The sequence below is a fragment of the Eptesicus fuscus genome, chromosome 7 (genome assembly GCF_027574615.1).
Source record: "Eptesicus fuscus isolate TK198812 chromosome 7, DD_ASM_mEF_20220401, whole genome shotgun sequence".
NCBI classification, from domain to species: domain Eukaryota; kingdom Metazoa; phylum Chordata; class Mammalia; order Chiroptera; family Vespertilionidae; genus Eptesicus; species Eptesicus fuscus.
The window spans coordinates 51381984-51400846 of NC_072479.1; the positions used below are offsets into that span (position 1 = coordinate 51381984).

The following is an 18863-nucleotide window of genomic DNA, read 5'->3' on the forward strand; positions in this document are numbered from 1 at the left end:
TTTTTGTCACGTGGCCCGGGGCCGGGCCGGCCAATGGGCGCGCGCCGGCCGCTGCTCGCCCCGCCCCCGCCCCCGCCCCCGCCGAGCCGGGACTCGGCGCTCCGCGGCGGGGAGGCGGCGAAAAAGTTTCTTTTGCGGGTCCAGGGGGCTTCGGCGCGCCGACGCTGCTCGCCCTGCACCTCCGCCGCAGGTCGCCCTTCTCTTCGGTTCCCCCTCCCGCTGCTCCGGTGCATGAAGGGGCTTCGCCGTGGAGAGTAAAAGAAAGGCGTTTACCTGGGAGCGCGAGAGGAGGGCGCGCACACGCGGTCCGGAGCGCGGGCATCACCCTCGGCTGGAAGTTCGTGCGGGGCTCCGAGCGCGCGCCGGCGGCGGAGCGCAGGGCCGGGCGAGAGGCCGCGGGACCGCGATGGGCGCGCCGAAGGTCCGGGCGCCCGCGGCGGCGCTGGGGCTGCTGCTGTGCGCGGTGTTGGGACGCGCGGGCCCGGCCGAGGGCACCAGCCGTCGGGTCGCCGCCGAGCGCCCGTGCCCCGCTCCCTGCCGCTGCCTCGGGGACCTGCTGGACTGCAGTCGCCTGCGGCTGGCGCACCTTCCCGAGCCGCTCCCGCCCTGGGTCGCCCGGCTGTAAGTATCCTTCCCGAAAGCGGAGGAGGGAGGCCCGCCGCGGGCCTTGGCACTGGGCGCGCAGCAGCGTTTTCCCGGGCAGCTGCCCTTGGCCCAGGCCTCGAGCGGCGCTCGGTGGGGATGGAAAGGAGCCATCGGGGGACTCGGTCTCCCTTCCCCTGCCCCTGCGCCTTGCGGGCTGCGCTGGGGGGCGGGGAGGGGGGGGGAGGGCGACCTAGATGCCCCCGTCTAGCCTCACTTGGGCGAGGGGAGGGAGCCACTGACAACTCGGGGGGTAGAGTCCACTTTCTGCGACTGGAGCTTTCCCAGGGGGTTCAAATGCGCGCCCCTGCCTGGCCAGGAGAGGTGGCAGCCAGCGGACTATCGGAGTTCTCAGTTCTCCCTATGAGTGTGTAGGGTCCTGGGGTTCAACTATAGTTTCTCCTTGTTATAGAAACTATATGGGGCCCCTTCCCTATACCCCACCAGCATTGAACGCGCTCCTTTCAGTTAGGAAGTCTCTCTCTCTCTCTCTCTCTCTCTCTCTCTCTCTCTCTCTCTCTCTCTCTCTCTCTCTCTCTCTCGTTCGGCACTGTCCAGGCTGTGGGAGACGGGCATTCTTTTGTTGTTCTTTCTCCGGCGCTCCGTAAACCCCCCTCCTAGACCAAATCGTGGCATCTTCGTTCCGGTGAGAAGTTGGCAAGACCGACCAGTAGATATGGAAGGGAAGGAGCTAGTTTTGAGAACCAAGGGCGTGATTTCTGTAGCTTCTCAGCACGCCCAGACGGTTTAGGAGGGAGTGCTGAGTGCTCTTATGCAAGTTTTTGGATGCTAGCTGTGAAGTCTGAAAACCTGAAATCACTGCCAACTGCGTGCAAGAACAAGGAAAAAAAATGTAGTTTAGTTGGAAAGGCTGATTCTTTCCAAATGTCATGTCTTTATTCTCTCCCAACCTTAGTTTTGTTGAAATGGGAGGACTCCTGTAACATGTAAACAGTCAAAACTTGTGCTTTAAAAATAAAAAAAAGTTATCTGTTTAAAAGAAGTAAAAGTACAACTATACTTTAATAGATTTGGGCCTAGCAGAATTGCAATGGAAATTCTAAATTCCTAAGCAATTCTAGTAGACTATCCTAATTTAATAATAATAATAATAATAATGGTAGAAGGAAATTGTTTTTAAATCATTGTGCCAATCAAAATATTTTTGAATTGTTGAATTGTTGACCATCAAAATAATATTCTTTGTGTGTTAGCAAACCTTGGTTTAATAAAAAAGTAGAACTGGAGAGTTTTAGGTTGATACTTAATCTCTTATCATGGGTTGTCTTATTTAGTAGTTTTTATTGCAATTGAAGATGGAGATAAAGGCTTTAACCCAAAGCAGGAAGACTTTCAATTAGTTGTGGCTAATTCTGTTCAATTGCCTCTTGTGGAGGTCATGCTGCCTTATTCATGAAATGTGAATGGCTCTATTGACAACATATGGAACTGACTGGAGGTGAACACCTATGAATAATAGAGGGATGAGAAAAAAGAAAATGAACATAGTAGTGCTTCCTGGGCTGTGTTTGGAAAGGCTTGGATCTATCACAAATCTATTTTATATTCCATAGTTTCTCAATATCAAGCGGCCGCATCTCCTGCAATTTATGTTTTTGTGAATTTGGATGTCTTTTTAAAAAAATAACTGTATTGCTCTTGATTAGAAGTTGAGTTAAACCAAAAGGGGCTTGATACCTATTTAAACATTATCTTAAAAGTAGCTGACCTAATTAGGATTTTGTTTTGCAGATAATTTGGTGGCACACTAAAAACAAATTACAGTTTATTTGGTTAGCACAATCTTTAATTACATTTCCGCCAGCAGTAAATTGTCTCAATACAAGTCCACATTCCTTAGATGTATGTGAAAATAAGTTCCACTTGTATAAATAAGCACTAGGTCTGTTGTCAGAAGCCCCGCTGTGACCACTCATTGGACGGCTCTGTCATTCTTGTACTTGTGTGACTTTTAACCAACTCTGTAGTTGTCACCGAGCCATGTGGTCTAAATTCTTTATTGTAAATGTTCCTTTTGTTTGTGCTTAAAGCTCTACAGGTCTCCTCTCTCCACCTTTGAAAGGAGAAGAAAAACCCAAGAAATTGAGCCTTTGACTTCCCTGTTACTTGGTGTTTGTAACAGGAGGCATAAGAAAGCCGCTTCTTACATTTTACATAATGAGAAAAGCTTTTAAGTAGATTGTTTCAGAGTGCAGACATAAGTAGAAAAATGCACATTGTTCTTCCATATCTTGACTTCCTTTCCTTAGGGAATGAAAGTAATGAAAGTTTGCCTTAGGACTAGCTTCTGGGAGCACAATTCAGAAAAAGTTTAGTGTCCCCCTTTTTTGTTGAATTAGCAAGTTAAAAAAAAAAATCAGTCTTTCTGTTTGTTACAATTATTTATTTTTTCACGTTATTCGGTTGTAATTTATTGCCATAGGAACCTCACGTGTGAAAAGTTGAATAGTTGGAGCTGTAACATAATGATATTGCAGTTAGTTCTTTCAAAAAATAACCTCTAATATTTTAGTGGAAGTGGCTCTTGGTAACTATTTGAAGGTTGCTTACAACTAACTGCCTTAAAAGGCAGACTTGAGTTGACATGTAGAGTTGTGCTTACAGAGTCCTGAACCTAAAGAAGAGCGCTTGTTAGAGATATGTTCCTTCGCCAAAGAGGGGAAAGGTGCTCAATTGCCATTGAGAGCTTCAAGTATTATTAAAATTTCGCTGGAATTTCAAAACTATTGTACACGAAGAGATGTTTGAGTTAGTGGGGCTCAGGGGGAAAGGGTCCAAAAGGGACTTTTTTTCTGCTGGTGGGATTTCCTTAAGTGTTCGCCTGTTATAAATCCTTCGGTTGGTATCAGAATTGGGGCTGGGTGGGGGTAATAGTCCTTACGGTTTTCGCAGCTGTTTTTCTGTATTTTCCAGACTAAAACTTGAACATAGCAGGCTGATTTATGAGTCACTTTGGATCAGTGTCTTAAAACAGCTACAGCCTGGCTTTTTGTGTTTCAGCTTTCCAGATTTCTGCTGAATTAGCAGCTCTGCAGGCCCCAGTGGGGTTGATTAAGAAGCGGTGCTGGATTTGCATTTTAAAATTTGACTTGGAAGTCAGCTTTCCAAATGCTAAAAGGAAGAAAATGATAGCTGGAACCCATTGTTGTAAATTAATTATTTTCATATATATTTATTCGCTTGCTAATATTCAGGAAGATTTCCTCTACCAAGTAGAGTTTGATTTGCAAGTATTTGGCCAGCTGAGTTCTGGGTAAATAGTTAACACATCCCTGCCTGACCACCTTTTCCTTTTATTAACCTCACTACCAAAAGTTTTTTTTTGGTGTTTTTTTTTTAAGGTTTCTTGGTAACACTTTGTAAAGTATATGATTGTCTAACCACTATGTGTAGCTCTACACCTGAAACCAACACAACATAATATTGAATGTAAACGATAATTGAAATTTTAAAAATTTTTCAAAAAATTTTAAAAAGATATGCCCCTAAATATAATATAAATGGTTTCTTTTTCTTAAAAAAAAAAAGTTTCTTGGTGAAGATGTTCACTAATGGGAATCTAAAAATGAATCTGCCTTCCTTATTGAATGTTCTTAGGGGTTTTAACAAAACATGGACATTGTACAACTGGAATTTGTTTGTAATGGTCTAGCTATAAAAACAATATAAGGAAGATTTAGGAAAACGTGACATCCTTTAACTGGAAAATAAGCATTTCTGAAACATACACTGCATTAAGTCTAAATTTAGGTGCATTAAAAGTTTCATGGCTTTAAGTATTTAGCAGTAAAAGTCACTTAAGGGGTGCCTTTTTTTCTCCCACATAGAATGTGGTTTTGATAGTGGTACACAGAATTCAGGAGTGGAAGTGTTGCAATAACTGAAATATGTAAGGTTACCAGCTCTTGCTTCTGAATCAGAAGTGAGTGGTCCCCTCAGCATGTGCACTGTTCTCTGGAGGCAGCTTCTCCATTTAAAGGCCTTTTGTTGGAGCTCTCGTCCCATTCCTGGTTGGGAAAAATGCTAGGCACTCAGTCCCTTTCCTCACAGGATTGCCTTGTGGAATAACCCTTAAAATGAAGTGAAGAGTATGATTTTAGTTTTTCTAATTAAAAGAAAAATCACCTGCGTTAAATGTCAATGCCAGATTGGTTCCTCCTTTAAAAAACAAAACCAAACAAAAACCACAGAAAACTTGAAACAATAGGGGATGCAGTTTTATGCCGGTTCAATGTTTAGTTAAGTGGGTCCAAGTGAGACTTTCTGTTGACTCAGGCTGCCTCCCAGGTGAAGGGCTCTTTTCCTTGGTTGTGTTTTGAACCCTGTGGGAAATCTGTGACTGTCTGTGGTGCTAAAAGCACACGGGTTTTGTTTGAATCCTAACGTGAGTGGTTGGGCTCACGGTTTCCTGGATGAACTCCAGATGGACCTGAGCGGGGTTTGTGAGGGAAAGTGTCTGGCTCCGGCGTGGTGAGCATGCACAGCAGTGGTTGTAATTGCAGGATTTTTATAGTTTAAAGACTGTGCCAGATTTTTTTTTTTCATGTTATAACTCTACCAGAACAAATCTGCTCATGTCTGTTACTGTCTGGTAGGTCTTTAGGCAAACATGTTTCAAATAAAAAAAACCTTTGCAGTTTTGTGTGTGTGTGTGAAATGGAGAAATCCAGGTTTATTCTCAAAACAGAAATTCAAAGGCTGAAAGGCTCTCTGATTTCTAATTGTTAACTAATGGATGTGCACTGAGTAACATGGTGTTTCCCTGCCTTTTTCTTTGGGGGGCATACTTGTGTGCACCTAGCCAATGGTTCATGCTTTTCTCCAATCAAATTTGGTTATTTGAAACTTTGGTTATTTAAAAATCTTTCCTTTTAAACACTGAGAGAATTAATTTAGTAAGGGTTGGTTAACCTTGTTCAGTGGGAGAGCTTTAAACCATACTATTGTTAGCCTGGTTTTCAATGGCTGTTCAGCCATTTTATTTTCATCGCACCATGTTGAGGACACGTATTCAATATGTTGACAAATATAGAGAAGATAACCAAATATTTGGCAGGTTTAAAAAATCACAGTTTGAATCTTAAATGCTGTGATGACTTCCTAGTCTAGAGTATTGTATATGTAGAAGTTTTGTGTTGCTTCTTTTAAAAAAAGAACAATGTCCAGTGGAAATTGTTAGGTCAAGTTAGACTGAGTCTTGGAGTAAGAAAGCAGAGTTATTTTAATGATTGAAAAGAAATGTGATCACAGCCTTCTATACATTCTGCTTAACTTTGTTAGGTGGCTAATGTGGTTTAAATTGCACATTATATTACCAGATACTGAGATTTGGGGAATTCAGGAGAGCATAGGGGTTAGGTGGTTTTCTACCCTCAGCACTTGCATGTGCACGCACGCGAACACACACACACACACACACACACACACACACACACCCCACACAATGATACTTTAAATAATTTATTGCCTTAGCCCAGAGAAATAAATGTGTGAAAAGCAATTTCTACTTTGACTATATAATAAGACACTGATGCTTAAATTTATGATAATAAAATAAAAAGATTTCTTTAGATGTTTTAGTTTTAGCAACCTGCCTAATTAGCCACTTTTCATAAGCCATGACTTCATCATATCAAGTTGGAAGTGAGGAGATGGTAGGGGATGGGGAAGGTGAAGCAAAACAGCCAGCTCACAAAAGGTCTGTTCACCCTGTGCCAAAAAAACATCTCCTAAAACACTTGTGGGCTTAAAGCATTGGAATCTGCCAGCCTCCTAAACTAATTCTGTCCTCAGAGTGTGTGTTTTTTGAGTTTGGCATTTTGGTTACCATCTAGTTTATAGACAGGATGGGCCAATTATTTCTTATGTCATCACCAGTGTTGATAGAGATATTTCACAGATCCATTCTGTCTTGTACATCGTTAAGTGCTATTAGTGATTTTTTAAACTACTTATCATTTTATTTTTGTTTTCTCATAGGGACTTAAGTCACAACAGGTTGTCTGTCATCAAGGCAAGTTCCACGAGCCACCTTCAAAGCCTTCGAGAAGTGTGAGTCTTAGTTGTCTTCTATTTGACGTTTGAATAAAATACTACCCATCACATTACTTAACTGTAAAAACATTTGGATTATAATAAATTATTTAAAACTGGTAACGAGTTAACAATAATTTTAAATAATTTTACAGAGTTTCACCTCTATGAATTATAGATGACCTAATCAGCTTTCTTTCTTTTTTCTTTTTTTTGGGGGCATTTATAGGAAACTGAACAACAATGAATTGGAGACCATTCCAAATCTAGGACCTGTCTCAGCAAATATTACACTTCTCTCCTTGTAAGTGAATGTTAGCAGGATGTCATATGTATGTCTGCAGGGACTATGGGTACAGTTGGATATGAGCTGGAGTCAAAACCTTTGAAGCAAAATAAGAAGACTCCCTTCAGTGGGTGATGAGGTGTTCTTTAAAACTGTTGACTTGTTTTTCAGCCCCAGTCTCTCTCTCTCTCTCTCTCTCTCTCTCTCTCTCTCTCTCTGCTAAATTTGAAGTATCATTGTAACAACACACTTTCTACACTTCACTGCCATTGCTGAACTGGCCTCCAAAATTCAGGGGAGCCGCCTGCACCCCATAGAAACATGTATTTGATTATATTCTGTTGACTGGGACTTTACCTCTGGTTTTGCTTAATGGTTGGCATGGGATCTATGGGTTAGGTATTATTACTTAGTTACTAGTGAGAATGATTGGAGTTGTTTTGTGAGGAGAAATGGGAGTTTTTAATAAGGCATTGGAGTATCCTCTTTTAAGTGTGGCGCCAGCGGTGGAAATCAAGGTTCAGAAACATCAAATCAAAATCTGAACTTTTATACAGATAAATTAAATAATGCGATTGAAATTAGAAACACCATTGCACATTATTTTGCAAATACAAGTTTTCAAATAAAATTAAAATGGTGTTAGCTTTTCTGTATGTTTAGGGCGGATAACGTACTCATGCATTGAAGATATTTTGGGATAATTTTGACTTGGGCATTTAAAGGCAGCATTTAGAATGTGCATGATTTAATTTCTAAAATCAAGTAGTTTACCATCTTAATCTTGAATACTTAAAAAATATATTTCACCCACTGAAGTTAAAAATGTTTTTCTCCTTTAAACAACTGAAGAAAATAACACTATTGTTAGGTGCTTCTGGCAAAGGTGTTGGGAGGGTCGAAATTATACAGTAAATTTCAGGAAAGCTGTTCAATTAATTAAAGTGATCACTACCCAATTGCTTACATCTGGTGATTTATAGAGGTTTGTTTTTACTTAGGGCCCAGGTCAGCTAAGTCACTGGTGCAGCCGCTGTGTCTGCTTTCCTCTGTTTGAATAAGAACTAAGTGACATTTGATACTGATGTGGTTTTTCCAAAGATCAGAAACAGAAAGGAATGAAAGAAAAAGCAGTTGATATTTGACAAATAAACACTGAATTTAAAAAATATTTTTATGCTAGCATTAATACCTGCTTTCTTGTCTTTCACAATTGCTTAAAATTTTGGAGTCTAAACGAAGCACTGGCTTTGGTATCTTAAACATCTTTAGCTATTCTCATTTGACCACAGGGGCCTTTTTTAAATCTCAGGGACTGCCGCGTCACCCTTCTGTCCCTGTCCTCTGTATTGGCAGATTCTGTCAGCATGTTCAAGAGAGCCTTGAGGGGGGTCAGTGCATGCTTCATGGCTGAGAGCATTAGCAGTGTCGTTTCAGAATCTGGATGGGACGGGGGAAACAGTCTTCTCTGTGGCTTGCTACAGAGTTAAAAGCATAAGAACTGGTAAGGAAGTTAGAAAGTTCTATTGGGAATAAATCACCTAGTGATTTTGCACTTTGTAGCTTTAATTTGTAATTAGAAAACTGAAATAAAATATGGAATTTCATCTTCATGTTTTGTTTGTATTTCACTTTAGTGAGTGCTGAGTTCCAATTTTTTGGGAACTTGGATAATCTCACTTTCTTTCCCCTCAACTTGTTGCAGTGCATCGAACCAGGGATTGCCTTATTCATCTGTATAGTGATAGATCCTTTTTTATTACCTAGATCACATAGAATCTGTGAAAAATAATTTATGCGATGGGCTGCTAATTCAATGTGGATGCAGAAAAATTGTTCTTATACCTATGATATACCTTGAAAATTTCACTTCTCTTCCTGTTTTCTTCTACAGATGTTTTTTTTTTTTTTTCCTGTAGGCTTCGTTGGCTGTTGCAGTACACAATCATTGTTTCTAAAGCACTGTGACTTTCTGCCTTGTCTTGTGTAGGGTAGAACTTGTGTGTGTGTGCTTTTTTAATATAGAAGCACTTGAGAGTAGTCAGAGCTAAAAGTTAATACTTACCTATTTCTGAAATTTCAAAAAAAAATTGTTGAACCACATAACATGAGTCAGATTAGAAGCTTGTAGCACCACAATTAACCCCCACATCTTTTAAAGTAGTTCTCAGGATTATTTGAATTTTATTCTGTCAAGATATTTTTTTTAACAATTTGTGTAGAAAATCATTTTTTCCAGGTAATTTGCACAAGTTTAATAATTTTAAACATATCAAAGAAAAGGAAAACTTAGTCGGGAGTCTTGAGCATGAGATTTGGTGTCAGTGCTCTATACTCCTGCTGCTCTGTGCAGTGGGGACCCCTCCCAGCTCGTGGGGCTGACTCAGAGAAGAGCAGAGAAGACCTGATAAGATGCTTTTCCTCTCTCAGCTGCAGGAGCTAATATTGGGTCAGATGGCACCCCATGTCCAGGGATGAGTTTATTTAAGGACCAGTCCTGATGTCAGGGAAACTTGGCATTTGTCTTAGGTTGGCCATTGGGTGAGCATTGAATCTTCTCATTAAGAAACCTCATTCTAACATTTCTAGGGATTTTTCAGAATATAAAAGGCCTGGACAGACTTGCTTTTCTTTGAATCCCACCCAGTACTAGCTCAGAAGTCAACTGGCATTCTAAGAGCAAGACGTGGTTTATGTTTTTTGTTTATTTTTCTCTCACAGTTATTTCGTACCCATGGCAGGATGGTATGTTTTAGGAAAAGAGATGGAATAGTATTTGGGATGAACATATTTTGTAGTAAGACTGTTGACCTGGCATAAGTGAGTTGTGCTCACCGAATGTGATAGATTTGGCTTCCTATGATGTACGTGAGCTGCTCAAGCAATGGGCACTTGAAACTTGTGACCTGGCTTGGGTCTTGTTTGAATCCGTGATTTATATAACACTAGTGGCCCGGTGCATGGATTTGTGCACATTGAAAGGAAATTAATTAGAAGAAATACTTTAATATCGCTATTCGCCCTTTCTCTATGATAGAAGTGTCAACCAAATTCACGATCAACAATGACAGATCGAAACACGTGCAATTGGTGCCAGTGAGAGCTTTATATGTATCATGCATGCGTGAGTCAACTTAGCCTTTGTGTTATATATATGGAATAAACTTGCTTAATTAGACCTGCTTTCTGATTTAGCTAAACTTTTTCCAGCCCAGTGAAGCACCCCAACTTCTCTTTCAACACAGCAGTAAATATCAACATGAAGCAGATTATTATTGTAAAATATATAACTGCAGCAGTGTTTGACTATATTCTGCACAGTGAGAAAACCTGAAGTCATTTTCAAGGTCCACCATTTCTTCTTATCAGTCGGGTCAAGTTTCTAAACTTTCTAAATCTCCGATTTCTGGCTAATGAAAAGAAAATAGGATTCCATCGAGTCTCCTATCTACCTACTCCAGGACTTCTGTGAGGATCAAATGAGATGAGGCATGGGAATTCACGCTTCACAGACATTTGGTTAAAGTGTAAAATGTTTGCACTTGGCTGTAAAGCAAGTCGTGTTCTTGAGCTGAAGAAACTCGAAGGAGGCTAGTCACTAGGGAGAGGAAGCCAAGCGTTGCTAGGTGACGTCATTACCCAGCGCTCACAGCCACCGTTTCTGGGTTGGGCTGGGCTATGGGCCGCATTTTACGCCATGTGGTCTTGGCAGCATTGGCTGCGATTTGGTGGGCTGTCACTCTGGAGTGGTGGCGGGGCCTGTGTCCCACTTGGGGGAAGCTGAGTGTTGGTTTGTGGGCACCAGGTCCGCGGTGCTATTTTTTTTGTGTAAATAGCCAGTGTGCATCATGGCAGCTCCTGTGTTGAGTGTCTGCCCCCTGGTGGTCAGTGCACGTCATAGCAACTGGTTGGACAGTCAGAGGGACACAGCATATTAGCCTTTTATACATATACTAGCTTTCCCGTTGCAGGAAAAATCCTGCAATAGGATTTCCTGCTGCACTCTACCCCGCCTCCGCTCCTCCCTTGTCCCCCACCTCACCTTCTCCTCCAGCCCGCCCGCGTTTCCCTTCGCCCCCGGCCTTGCCTCCGCTCCGCCATTGTCGCCCGCCCCGCCTTCTCCTCCAGCCCGCCCGCGTTTCCCTTTGCTCCGCCATTGTCGCCCGCCCCGCCTTCTCCAGCCCGCCTGCGTTTCCGATCGCCCCCGGCCCCGCCTCCGCCCCGCCCTTGTTGCCCGCCCCGCCTTCTCCTCCAGCCTGCCTGCTTTTCCGTTCGCCCCCAGCCCTGACTTCGCTCCTCCCTCCTCCCCTCCCCTCCTTTCGACGCTGTCTTGATATGTAAATTAGCCGCCATCTTTGTTGGGGTAATTTGCATACTCGTCCTGATTGGGTGGTGGGCGTGGTTTGGCTGGTGGGCGTGGCTTAGGTGTAGCGAAGGTGCGGTCAATTTGCATATTTGTCTATTATTAGATTAGATTATATAGGTAGATTATTGTTGAATAAGGGAGGAGCTATCGGTCATTGAGTAAAGCTAGTTGAGCCTTAGTCTTGACATTGATGGTTTATATGGTATTGCCCAACATGCAGATACTTGCCTATTATCTTAGAGATGAAAAGGTTTAGGTGAGTGAATGTCCAAGAGGTACCTAGAGTACCTGTTAAAAACATAGATTTCCTGACCCAGTCCTTAGAAATTCTAAATTAATGGGTTTGGGTGGGGGCCCAAGAATATCCATTTTAACACATCTGCCTGGCTGATTCTAAGCAGAAATTACGTAAATATTTTTGGAATTACTGACGGAGTCCAGTTTATCATGATCAAATAAGCATTTTCTCATTATTTCTTATCTCAAAGGTAGAGCATTTCTCCCAAGTTCATTGTTTTCTTCATAATACTTATTTTTCCAGAGATGACATTTGTCATCCTTCCCAAGAAGTTGTTATAAAAAATGATCACCTTCATGGGTGGGACCCTAAAATGCGTGCTCTACCAATGGAAAAGCATTGGAGAATTTCAAGCAGGTTGAGGTGATCAGGTTTGCTTTCTGAAAGTGTCACCCTGGCTTTAGTGTGGAGAGTGGCTTGGAGGTGGCAGGAGGGTGGTTTCACCGGGGCAGATGATGAGGAAACTACTGGAGGGATGAGGCCAGGAGGGATGACGGCACTGTTCTTCCACAGGGCAGCTCCGTCATGTCCACTGAACAGTGTTAACTGTGAGGCGCACATCAGATGGCTCAGCATTAATTGCTGGCACTTCCCTTTGCTGGGTTTGGGCCGTGGACAAGTTACTGTCTGTCTGTGTTTCCCCATCTATGAAATGAAAATAATAATGCCCACCTCCTAGGGTTGTGAGGATTTGGAGAGAGAGATGGGTAAAACCCACTGGCATATGCTCAGTGAATATAAGCCATGATCATGATCGTTCATTCCACTAAAATTTGTGGAGTAAATGAACAGTGCCAGGCTCTGTTCTAGTGCTGGGGACACAGCAGTGAACAAAGCAGACGGGGTTCCTTTTATCAGGAAGCTTCCATTCTCGTGAGGGTTGAGAAAAAATAAACAAGTAAACAAACTTTAAAAGAAAACTTGAGTTTTTCATAAAGACTCGGAAGCCAAAGGAAAGAGGACAAAGGGATCGAGAGCTCTGGCTGTTGCCCTTTAGTGTGGTAGGGGAAGACTCATTTTTGAATATTTACCAAATCCTACAATGTGCTTGGTCCTTGTTTTAGGGTTGAGATTCAACAGTGAACAAAATAGCTGAAAGTCTCTGCCCTCAGGAGCTGACCCTCTCGTAGAAGGAGAAAGACAAAAAGTAAAATAAATAAGAAATGTGGCCAGAGGTGATAAGTGCCAGGGAGAAAACTAAAGCAAAAAGGAGGTGGGAGAGGGGTTGACAGTTTTAAGTGGGGACTCATGGGGTGATGCACTTGGCAGGTGACAGTTGAATTGGCCTGAAGGTGGGGAAAGACGCCCTGGGGGGGGCTCGTGGGGGTGGGGGTCATCTCCTCATTTCCTCTGCCCTCTTGCCTTGTCTATCTTGATTTTGTTTGTACTTTTCTCCCCTTCTATACTTTGAGGCCTCTGTGGTTCCCTCTTGTTTTTCCCAGCACTTAATGTAGATGTATGGCATGTAGTTGGTGCTTAATTAGTATATGAATTAAGCAATACTTATGGAACAGCCGCATGCAGTTAGCATAATTCAAACAGATCTCCTATAAACTTGGTCTATACCAGTGACTAAAAATTTACAGTGGAGACAAAGCATACCTGTGTTTCACTTAATTTATGTTCAATTATGTGTGCTTGGTTAAAAAAAAAAAGATTATAATAACAGCAATAATAATTAAAGAAAAAAGAACAAGAGAAGTAATTTAAGTAGCATAAGGATTTAGCTCACCACTGTAGCCAGTGAGCACATGCCCTGGAGTGTGTGCGAAATGAAAGTGTTTGGGAAATTAAAAACCCCTTCTCCCGTTTCTCATTGTTCTAAGGCAGGGGTGGGGAACATCTGGCCCATGGGCTGTATAAGGCCCAGGAAATCATTTGGTCTGGCCCTGCCAAGGCATTAGGGATGAGTTAATTAAATGTTTGACCAAATACAGCAGGCTAATTTTTAAGTTGATAATTTTGTATGGCCCACGAATGATGTTATAAATATCCAAATGGCCCTTGGCAGGAAAAAGGTTCTCCACCCCTGTTCTAAGTGAATATCTTGACCCGCTGAGCATGACTTAGGACTTCAGAGATACAGATTTTTCGTAGCCCCTTTGCCCATCACACATGGGAACTGCATCATCAGGTCCTGAACTAAAAATCCAAAATACAAAACTGGCCCTATGTGGGACTCATTGAGACAGATAGAAAGAAGATGTCTGCCTAAAAATTATTTGCTAGTATGTTAAGGGATCTTTAGGGATGTATTCATGATAGCTGGTCCCTCCCCTCCGCCCCCTCCACTGGTTTTAGAACCTAGTGCCATGTGTGATGGGGTTCCATCACGTCATGTCCTCCTGTGTTGGGGATGCTTTGGGGAGTCAGGGAAGTATGAGAGTCATACTTGACTCCAAGATCTGATGTGATTTATAAAGAATAATCCTGGGTGTCTGGGAGTAGGGAGTATTGGGAATTTATTTGTGTGGCATTGTAGGATTCTGAGAAGGGTGTGACTTTCTTTTATTCTTCAGTTTTGAAACTCCCACAAGTACAACGTGTGTAGTTCTCCACTGGCAGTTGTCACACTTCTCATTCCGGGATAGGACTCGTGTCCTACTGAGCTTTCAGTCCCCTCAGAAGCCCTGTCCAGTCTCTGGCACATAGGAGATGCTCAGTAAGCATGAGTGGACGAGAGAGACCACGGGGCCCTGTGCAGTAGTGGAGAGACCTGAGCTGGGAGTGGGGTACACAGGTTTTTGTCTTGTCTCATACTAATGACCTGTCTGGCTTCGGGCAGAGTTAATTAACTCTTCTTTGTTTATCTGTAAAAACAGTGTAAGGTGTTTCTCCATCTCTCATCTGGTTCCGGGGAAGGATCAAGTGGCATGATGTACAGGAAAGGGCTCTGAGCAGAGTGAGCAGCAACAGCTGCTGCTGTTACAGCTGCAGTGGGCTTGGCGGGGCAGCAGAGACGAGAGGCAGTGAGCCAAAGTGGGTTCTGGAACAGGAGGGTCACAGGAAGAAGACAGGATTTAGAAACATTATCCTGGCAGCAACAGAGAAGGGAGGAGAAAGAACTTTGCATTTGGGGTGAATTTTCAGGAAACTTTTGTTTTCTTCAAATAGTTTTAAAAAGTGGGTGAGCGTTCAGTTAGAGTTAATAACTGAACAAGGGCTTGTGTACTAAAAGGTAGGTTTTGAGCTGTATTTAAAAGGTTGCCCATCAACGAGGCCTAATAGGTGCTAAGTGCTTGGGAACAAAGACAAGTAAGACTTGGCCTCTACTTGGAACAATGATAACAGGGGAAGAGAGGCAGTAAAGAGATACTGCTAGGAGAGTGCTGCCCTGGGATAGAGAGATGCTCGGGCTGCCCCAGTGCAGAGCTGTGTTTTCAGGAAGTGTAGACTGTGGGTATGTGAGGTCTAGGGCAGTGGTCGGCAAACTGCGGCTCGCGAGCCACATGCGGCTCTTTGGCCCCTTGAGTGTGGCTCTTCCACAAAATACCACAGCCTGGGCGAGTCTATTTTGAAGAAGTGGCGTTAGAAGAAGTTTAAGTTTAAAAAATTTGGCTCTCTAAAGAAATTTCTATCGTTGTACTGTTGATATTTGACTCTGTTGACTAATGAGTTTGCCGACCACTGGTCTAGGGGAAGACAGAGACTTGGGTAAGTTGGTGCGGATCAGCTCAGGTGTTTTACAGGTTTGGGGAGTTACTGCAGACTTTTTAATGCAGGGGAATGAAATGATTACCCTTCAGTTAAGCACAGAATCTGCTTTTCTCCTTTTTCTCAAGTAGTTATTAAATGATGTTCATTTTCTGAATCCAGTGCCCTGAAGACAGACAGATAACGTGACTTTGCTATTTAACAGTTATGACTTATCGAATGCCTGTTCTCCATCCATCCTTGGAACTCTGAGCCCTGCTGTATGTTATGGCCACATCTCTTTCCTACAAAGGGAAATTGGCCGTGGGGTGGGTGTCATTTGCATATGGCCTTCTGAAAAGGGTACATGTGAACTAGTGGTTAGAAATCTGATCAACAGTGTTCCGTTACTCAGATACCGAACCCAGTACTATATTCAATGGCAATTTCATTCATTAAGCATGCATTTCCCATTTCCTTCCAAAAATCAGACTAAGAAAAAAAAAAATCAGTTTGGGAGATAGTGATTTAAAAGATTATTGATGTGTTGCATGGCACATACTTTATTTAAATAATCAAACTCAATTTATAACTTTTAAAACATTGATATTTTAATAGTTCACAACTCAGAGATAAAGCTGCCTACAAGGAAGGCAAGCATTATATACGTTTTCAAATGCTGATGTAACTGAGTAATTTTTTATCTCTGCAGTACAGCTCAAAGCGTTATTAGTTGTTTTTAAACCAAAACCTATGTGAGTCAATATTTGAAAAGTGGTTACCGTTTTGTCATATTAATTGAGGCAATTGCGGGGAGCAGCTTTAGTCAAAATTAGAGCTTAAGTTTCTGGGGAATCGGTGAGTGTTGTTCTGATTAAGTGGACATAACCCATGTTCCATCTATACTCATCTGGGTATAGATAAGTCCATGGAATTGGATCACCTTAACTAAAAAATTCACTCCAAAATGTGTGCTCTATCCATGTGGATGAATGGTCCAGTGACTTCATGTGTAAGGGACATTGCATTAGAGGGCTGCAGACTTCACCAGTACAAGCCAGACGTTATTGTGCTTCTGTGGAAATAAGCTCATGAAATTCAGGTCTTACAAAATAAACACTTGCACATGTTAATATGATAAGTTGTGTTCTTTTATTGGACTTTTAAAATGTTTATATGTGATTTGCACATAAAGGAGTTTACTGTACATAGAGGTGTGTTTGTGACACTCTCTAAGTTTATCTTCACATTTACTTGAAACTACTCCCCAGAATACAATCTTCCTTAAGGTATACAGTGCTCTGGATGATCCGAATCTTCTTTTCCCATTGAGCCTCCTCTGAACTCCTTCCTCCCGGGAATGGGCCAGCTCAGTGGTCTGCAAACTGCGGCTCACGAGCCACATGCGGCTCTTTGGCCCCTTGAGTGTGGCTCTTCCACAAAATACCACAGCCTGGGCGAGTCTATTTTGAAGAAGTGGCGTTAGAAGAAGTTTAAGTTTAAAAAATTTGGCTCTCAAAAGAAATTTCAATCGTTGTACTGTTGATATTTGGCTCTGTTGTCTAATGAGTTTGCCGACCACTGAGCCAGCTCATTCCTGCCTCAGGTCCTGTTGCACATGCTTTTCCCTCTGCCTAGAAAACTCCCCTTCCCCCAACTTTTAAGCCAGGCTTAGGTTTCCCCTTATATATTTTCATATCTCCTTCATAATATATGCTGTCACATTTTTCAGTTGCATGTTTGTGATACTTTGTCGATTTCCCCCACTGGAATGAAACTTTATAAAAGCTGAGCTCATGTCTGTTTTCATCCTTGTTGGCTCCCTGGCATTCGTGCAGAACCTGGTAGATGGTACACACTGCGTACGTGTTTGTTAGATGAATGGACAGATGGTTAACCCGGTCCAAATTAATATACCTTGTTAACTGTAGAAGCAACTATTCCATTAATCTTTGTTCCTACACACTTAAAAATTGCATTAATGCAACTTTGTTTTCCCAAGGTAACAACATTATTAGATTTTGGCATAGTGACCCGTTAAGCAACTTTCTTCATTCAGTGGTGGTTCTTGGAGCCTGTAAAATTGACCCCCAGTCCTTTGACTTGACCCTCCAGTGTAGCATGCTGCAAGTACTCCTGTATTATATTTATCCTGAACCTACACCATTTCCTCATCCCTTCCCCCAACTTGATGCTAACTAGCCCTTTTGGTTGCTGCTTTGAAGTATCAAGTACAACTTCTGCCAGAGTCTTCTCTAGGCTAAGTGAGGCTTGCGCTACCAAGACAGACAAAACAATAAAGCTATAGCTAGTTGCTTTTCATGACTGGGGTGGCAAGATTCAACATGTGTTTGTATCCTAGCCTAGTTGCTTTTCCTCCTTCTCTTCCTTATGTTAGTATCTCTGCTATCTCTTATCTTCCTTAGACCAGAGGCCCAGAGCTCTAGTTGGGTGGAGAGACTAAAACAATGAAATAGAGCTCTAACCAGTAAGACTTCTTTCTTTGGCTGGAAGTTGCTTAAGTACTAAATTCAAAACATGAAAGGAAAGGCAATTATAAATATAAGCACCTCCTTTCTAGTACTTAAAATCACCTGCCTGGCTGTCTCCCTCTCTCTCACTAAGCTTTAGCCAATAGACACAGTAGTCTGTAGAGTGAGGGAGACAGAATGAAATAGGAAGGTAATATTTATGCTGCAAGGACCATGCAGTATAGAGTAACCGTGGTATACGTTCTTGGACTGTCAATTTCACAATGCATGAGCCGCTTTAAATGTTTTCATAACAAAACAAACATGGAATAGAATCAGAATAAGCATAACTTTTTAGAAAAAAAAGATGCTTTTTGAACTTGGTCACTGATTGACATGTAATCCTGCACAAGGTATTGGCCTGGGAATTGAGGGTGTTACTCTTTACCGATGTCAGGAAAGTAGTCAGTTCGTTGTGTAAATCCCTCTTTCTCTTATTCTCCTCCTGTCTTTTTTGCTTTCAATTCCTCACCACCATCCCCATTTATGTATCCAAAAAAAAAAAAAAAAAAGGACAGAGGAATTAGAAACAGTTTGCTATATTATATAACTGGTCATAACTCATTTTTGGTTAGTGTTGCGTGTCTGTACTCAATCTTAGTAACTTAGAATTGGAAGAGACATTTCTCCCTGTGGAGAAACCTCTGAAAGAGGGGTTATCCAACCTCCCCTTGAGCACATCCGGGGACAAAAGCCCACTTCTTGGGGAGGAGCCCTTCCATTGTGAACAGTTCCAATTGCTAGGCCTTTTTATTTGGTGAGCTCTGCCCTTCTGTGGCTCCTCTACCTATTGTCCTAGCTCTGTGTGCTGGAGAGAACAACTTCCTTCTATTTCTGCATTATAAAACAAGACTCACAATATAAGGTTTTCATAAAGCCTTCTTTTCCCCAGCTCAGAGTCCAATTCCGATTTCCTGTGTGAGCTGGGGTCTAGGCCAGGGCTCTCCGGTAGCTCTCTGCCATGAGGGGAATGTGCCGTGTCTGTGCTGCACCTGGGCACTGAGCACTGGAAATGTGGCTAGTGTTGCTGAATTTTCAGTTTAACTTAAACAA

At 42.3% G+C, this 18863-nt stretch overlaps 1 protein-coding gene across 1 annotated transcript in view; it reads left to right on the forward strand.

Annotated features, from left to right (window-relative positions):
• The first annotated feature begins 406 nt into the window (after window positions 1-406).
• LRIG3 (leucine rich repeats and immunoglobulin like domains 3) overlaps window positions 407-18863 on the forward strand; it is a 47253-nt gene continuing 28796 nt past the window's right edge. Inside the window, exons 1-3 of the mRNA XM_008148733.3 lie at window positions 407-621; window positions 6643-6714; window positions 6926-7000. Of these exons, the coding sequence (XP_008146955.2) occupies window positions 407-621; window positions 6643-6714; window positions 6926-7000 (362 nt within the window). The remainder of the gene's footprint in view (window positions 622-6642; window positions 6715-6925; window positions 7001-18863) is intronic.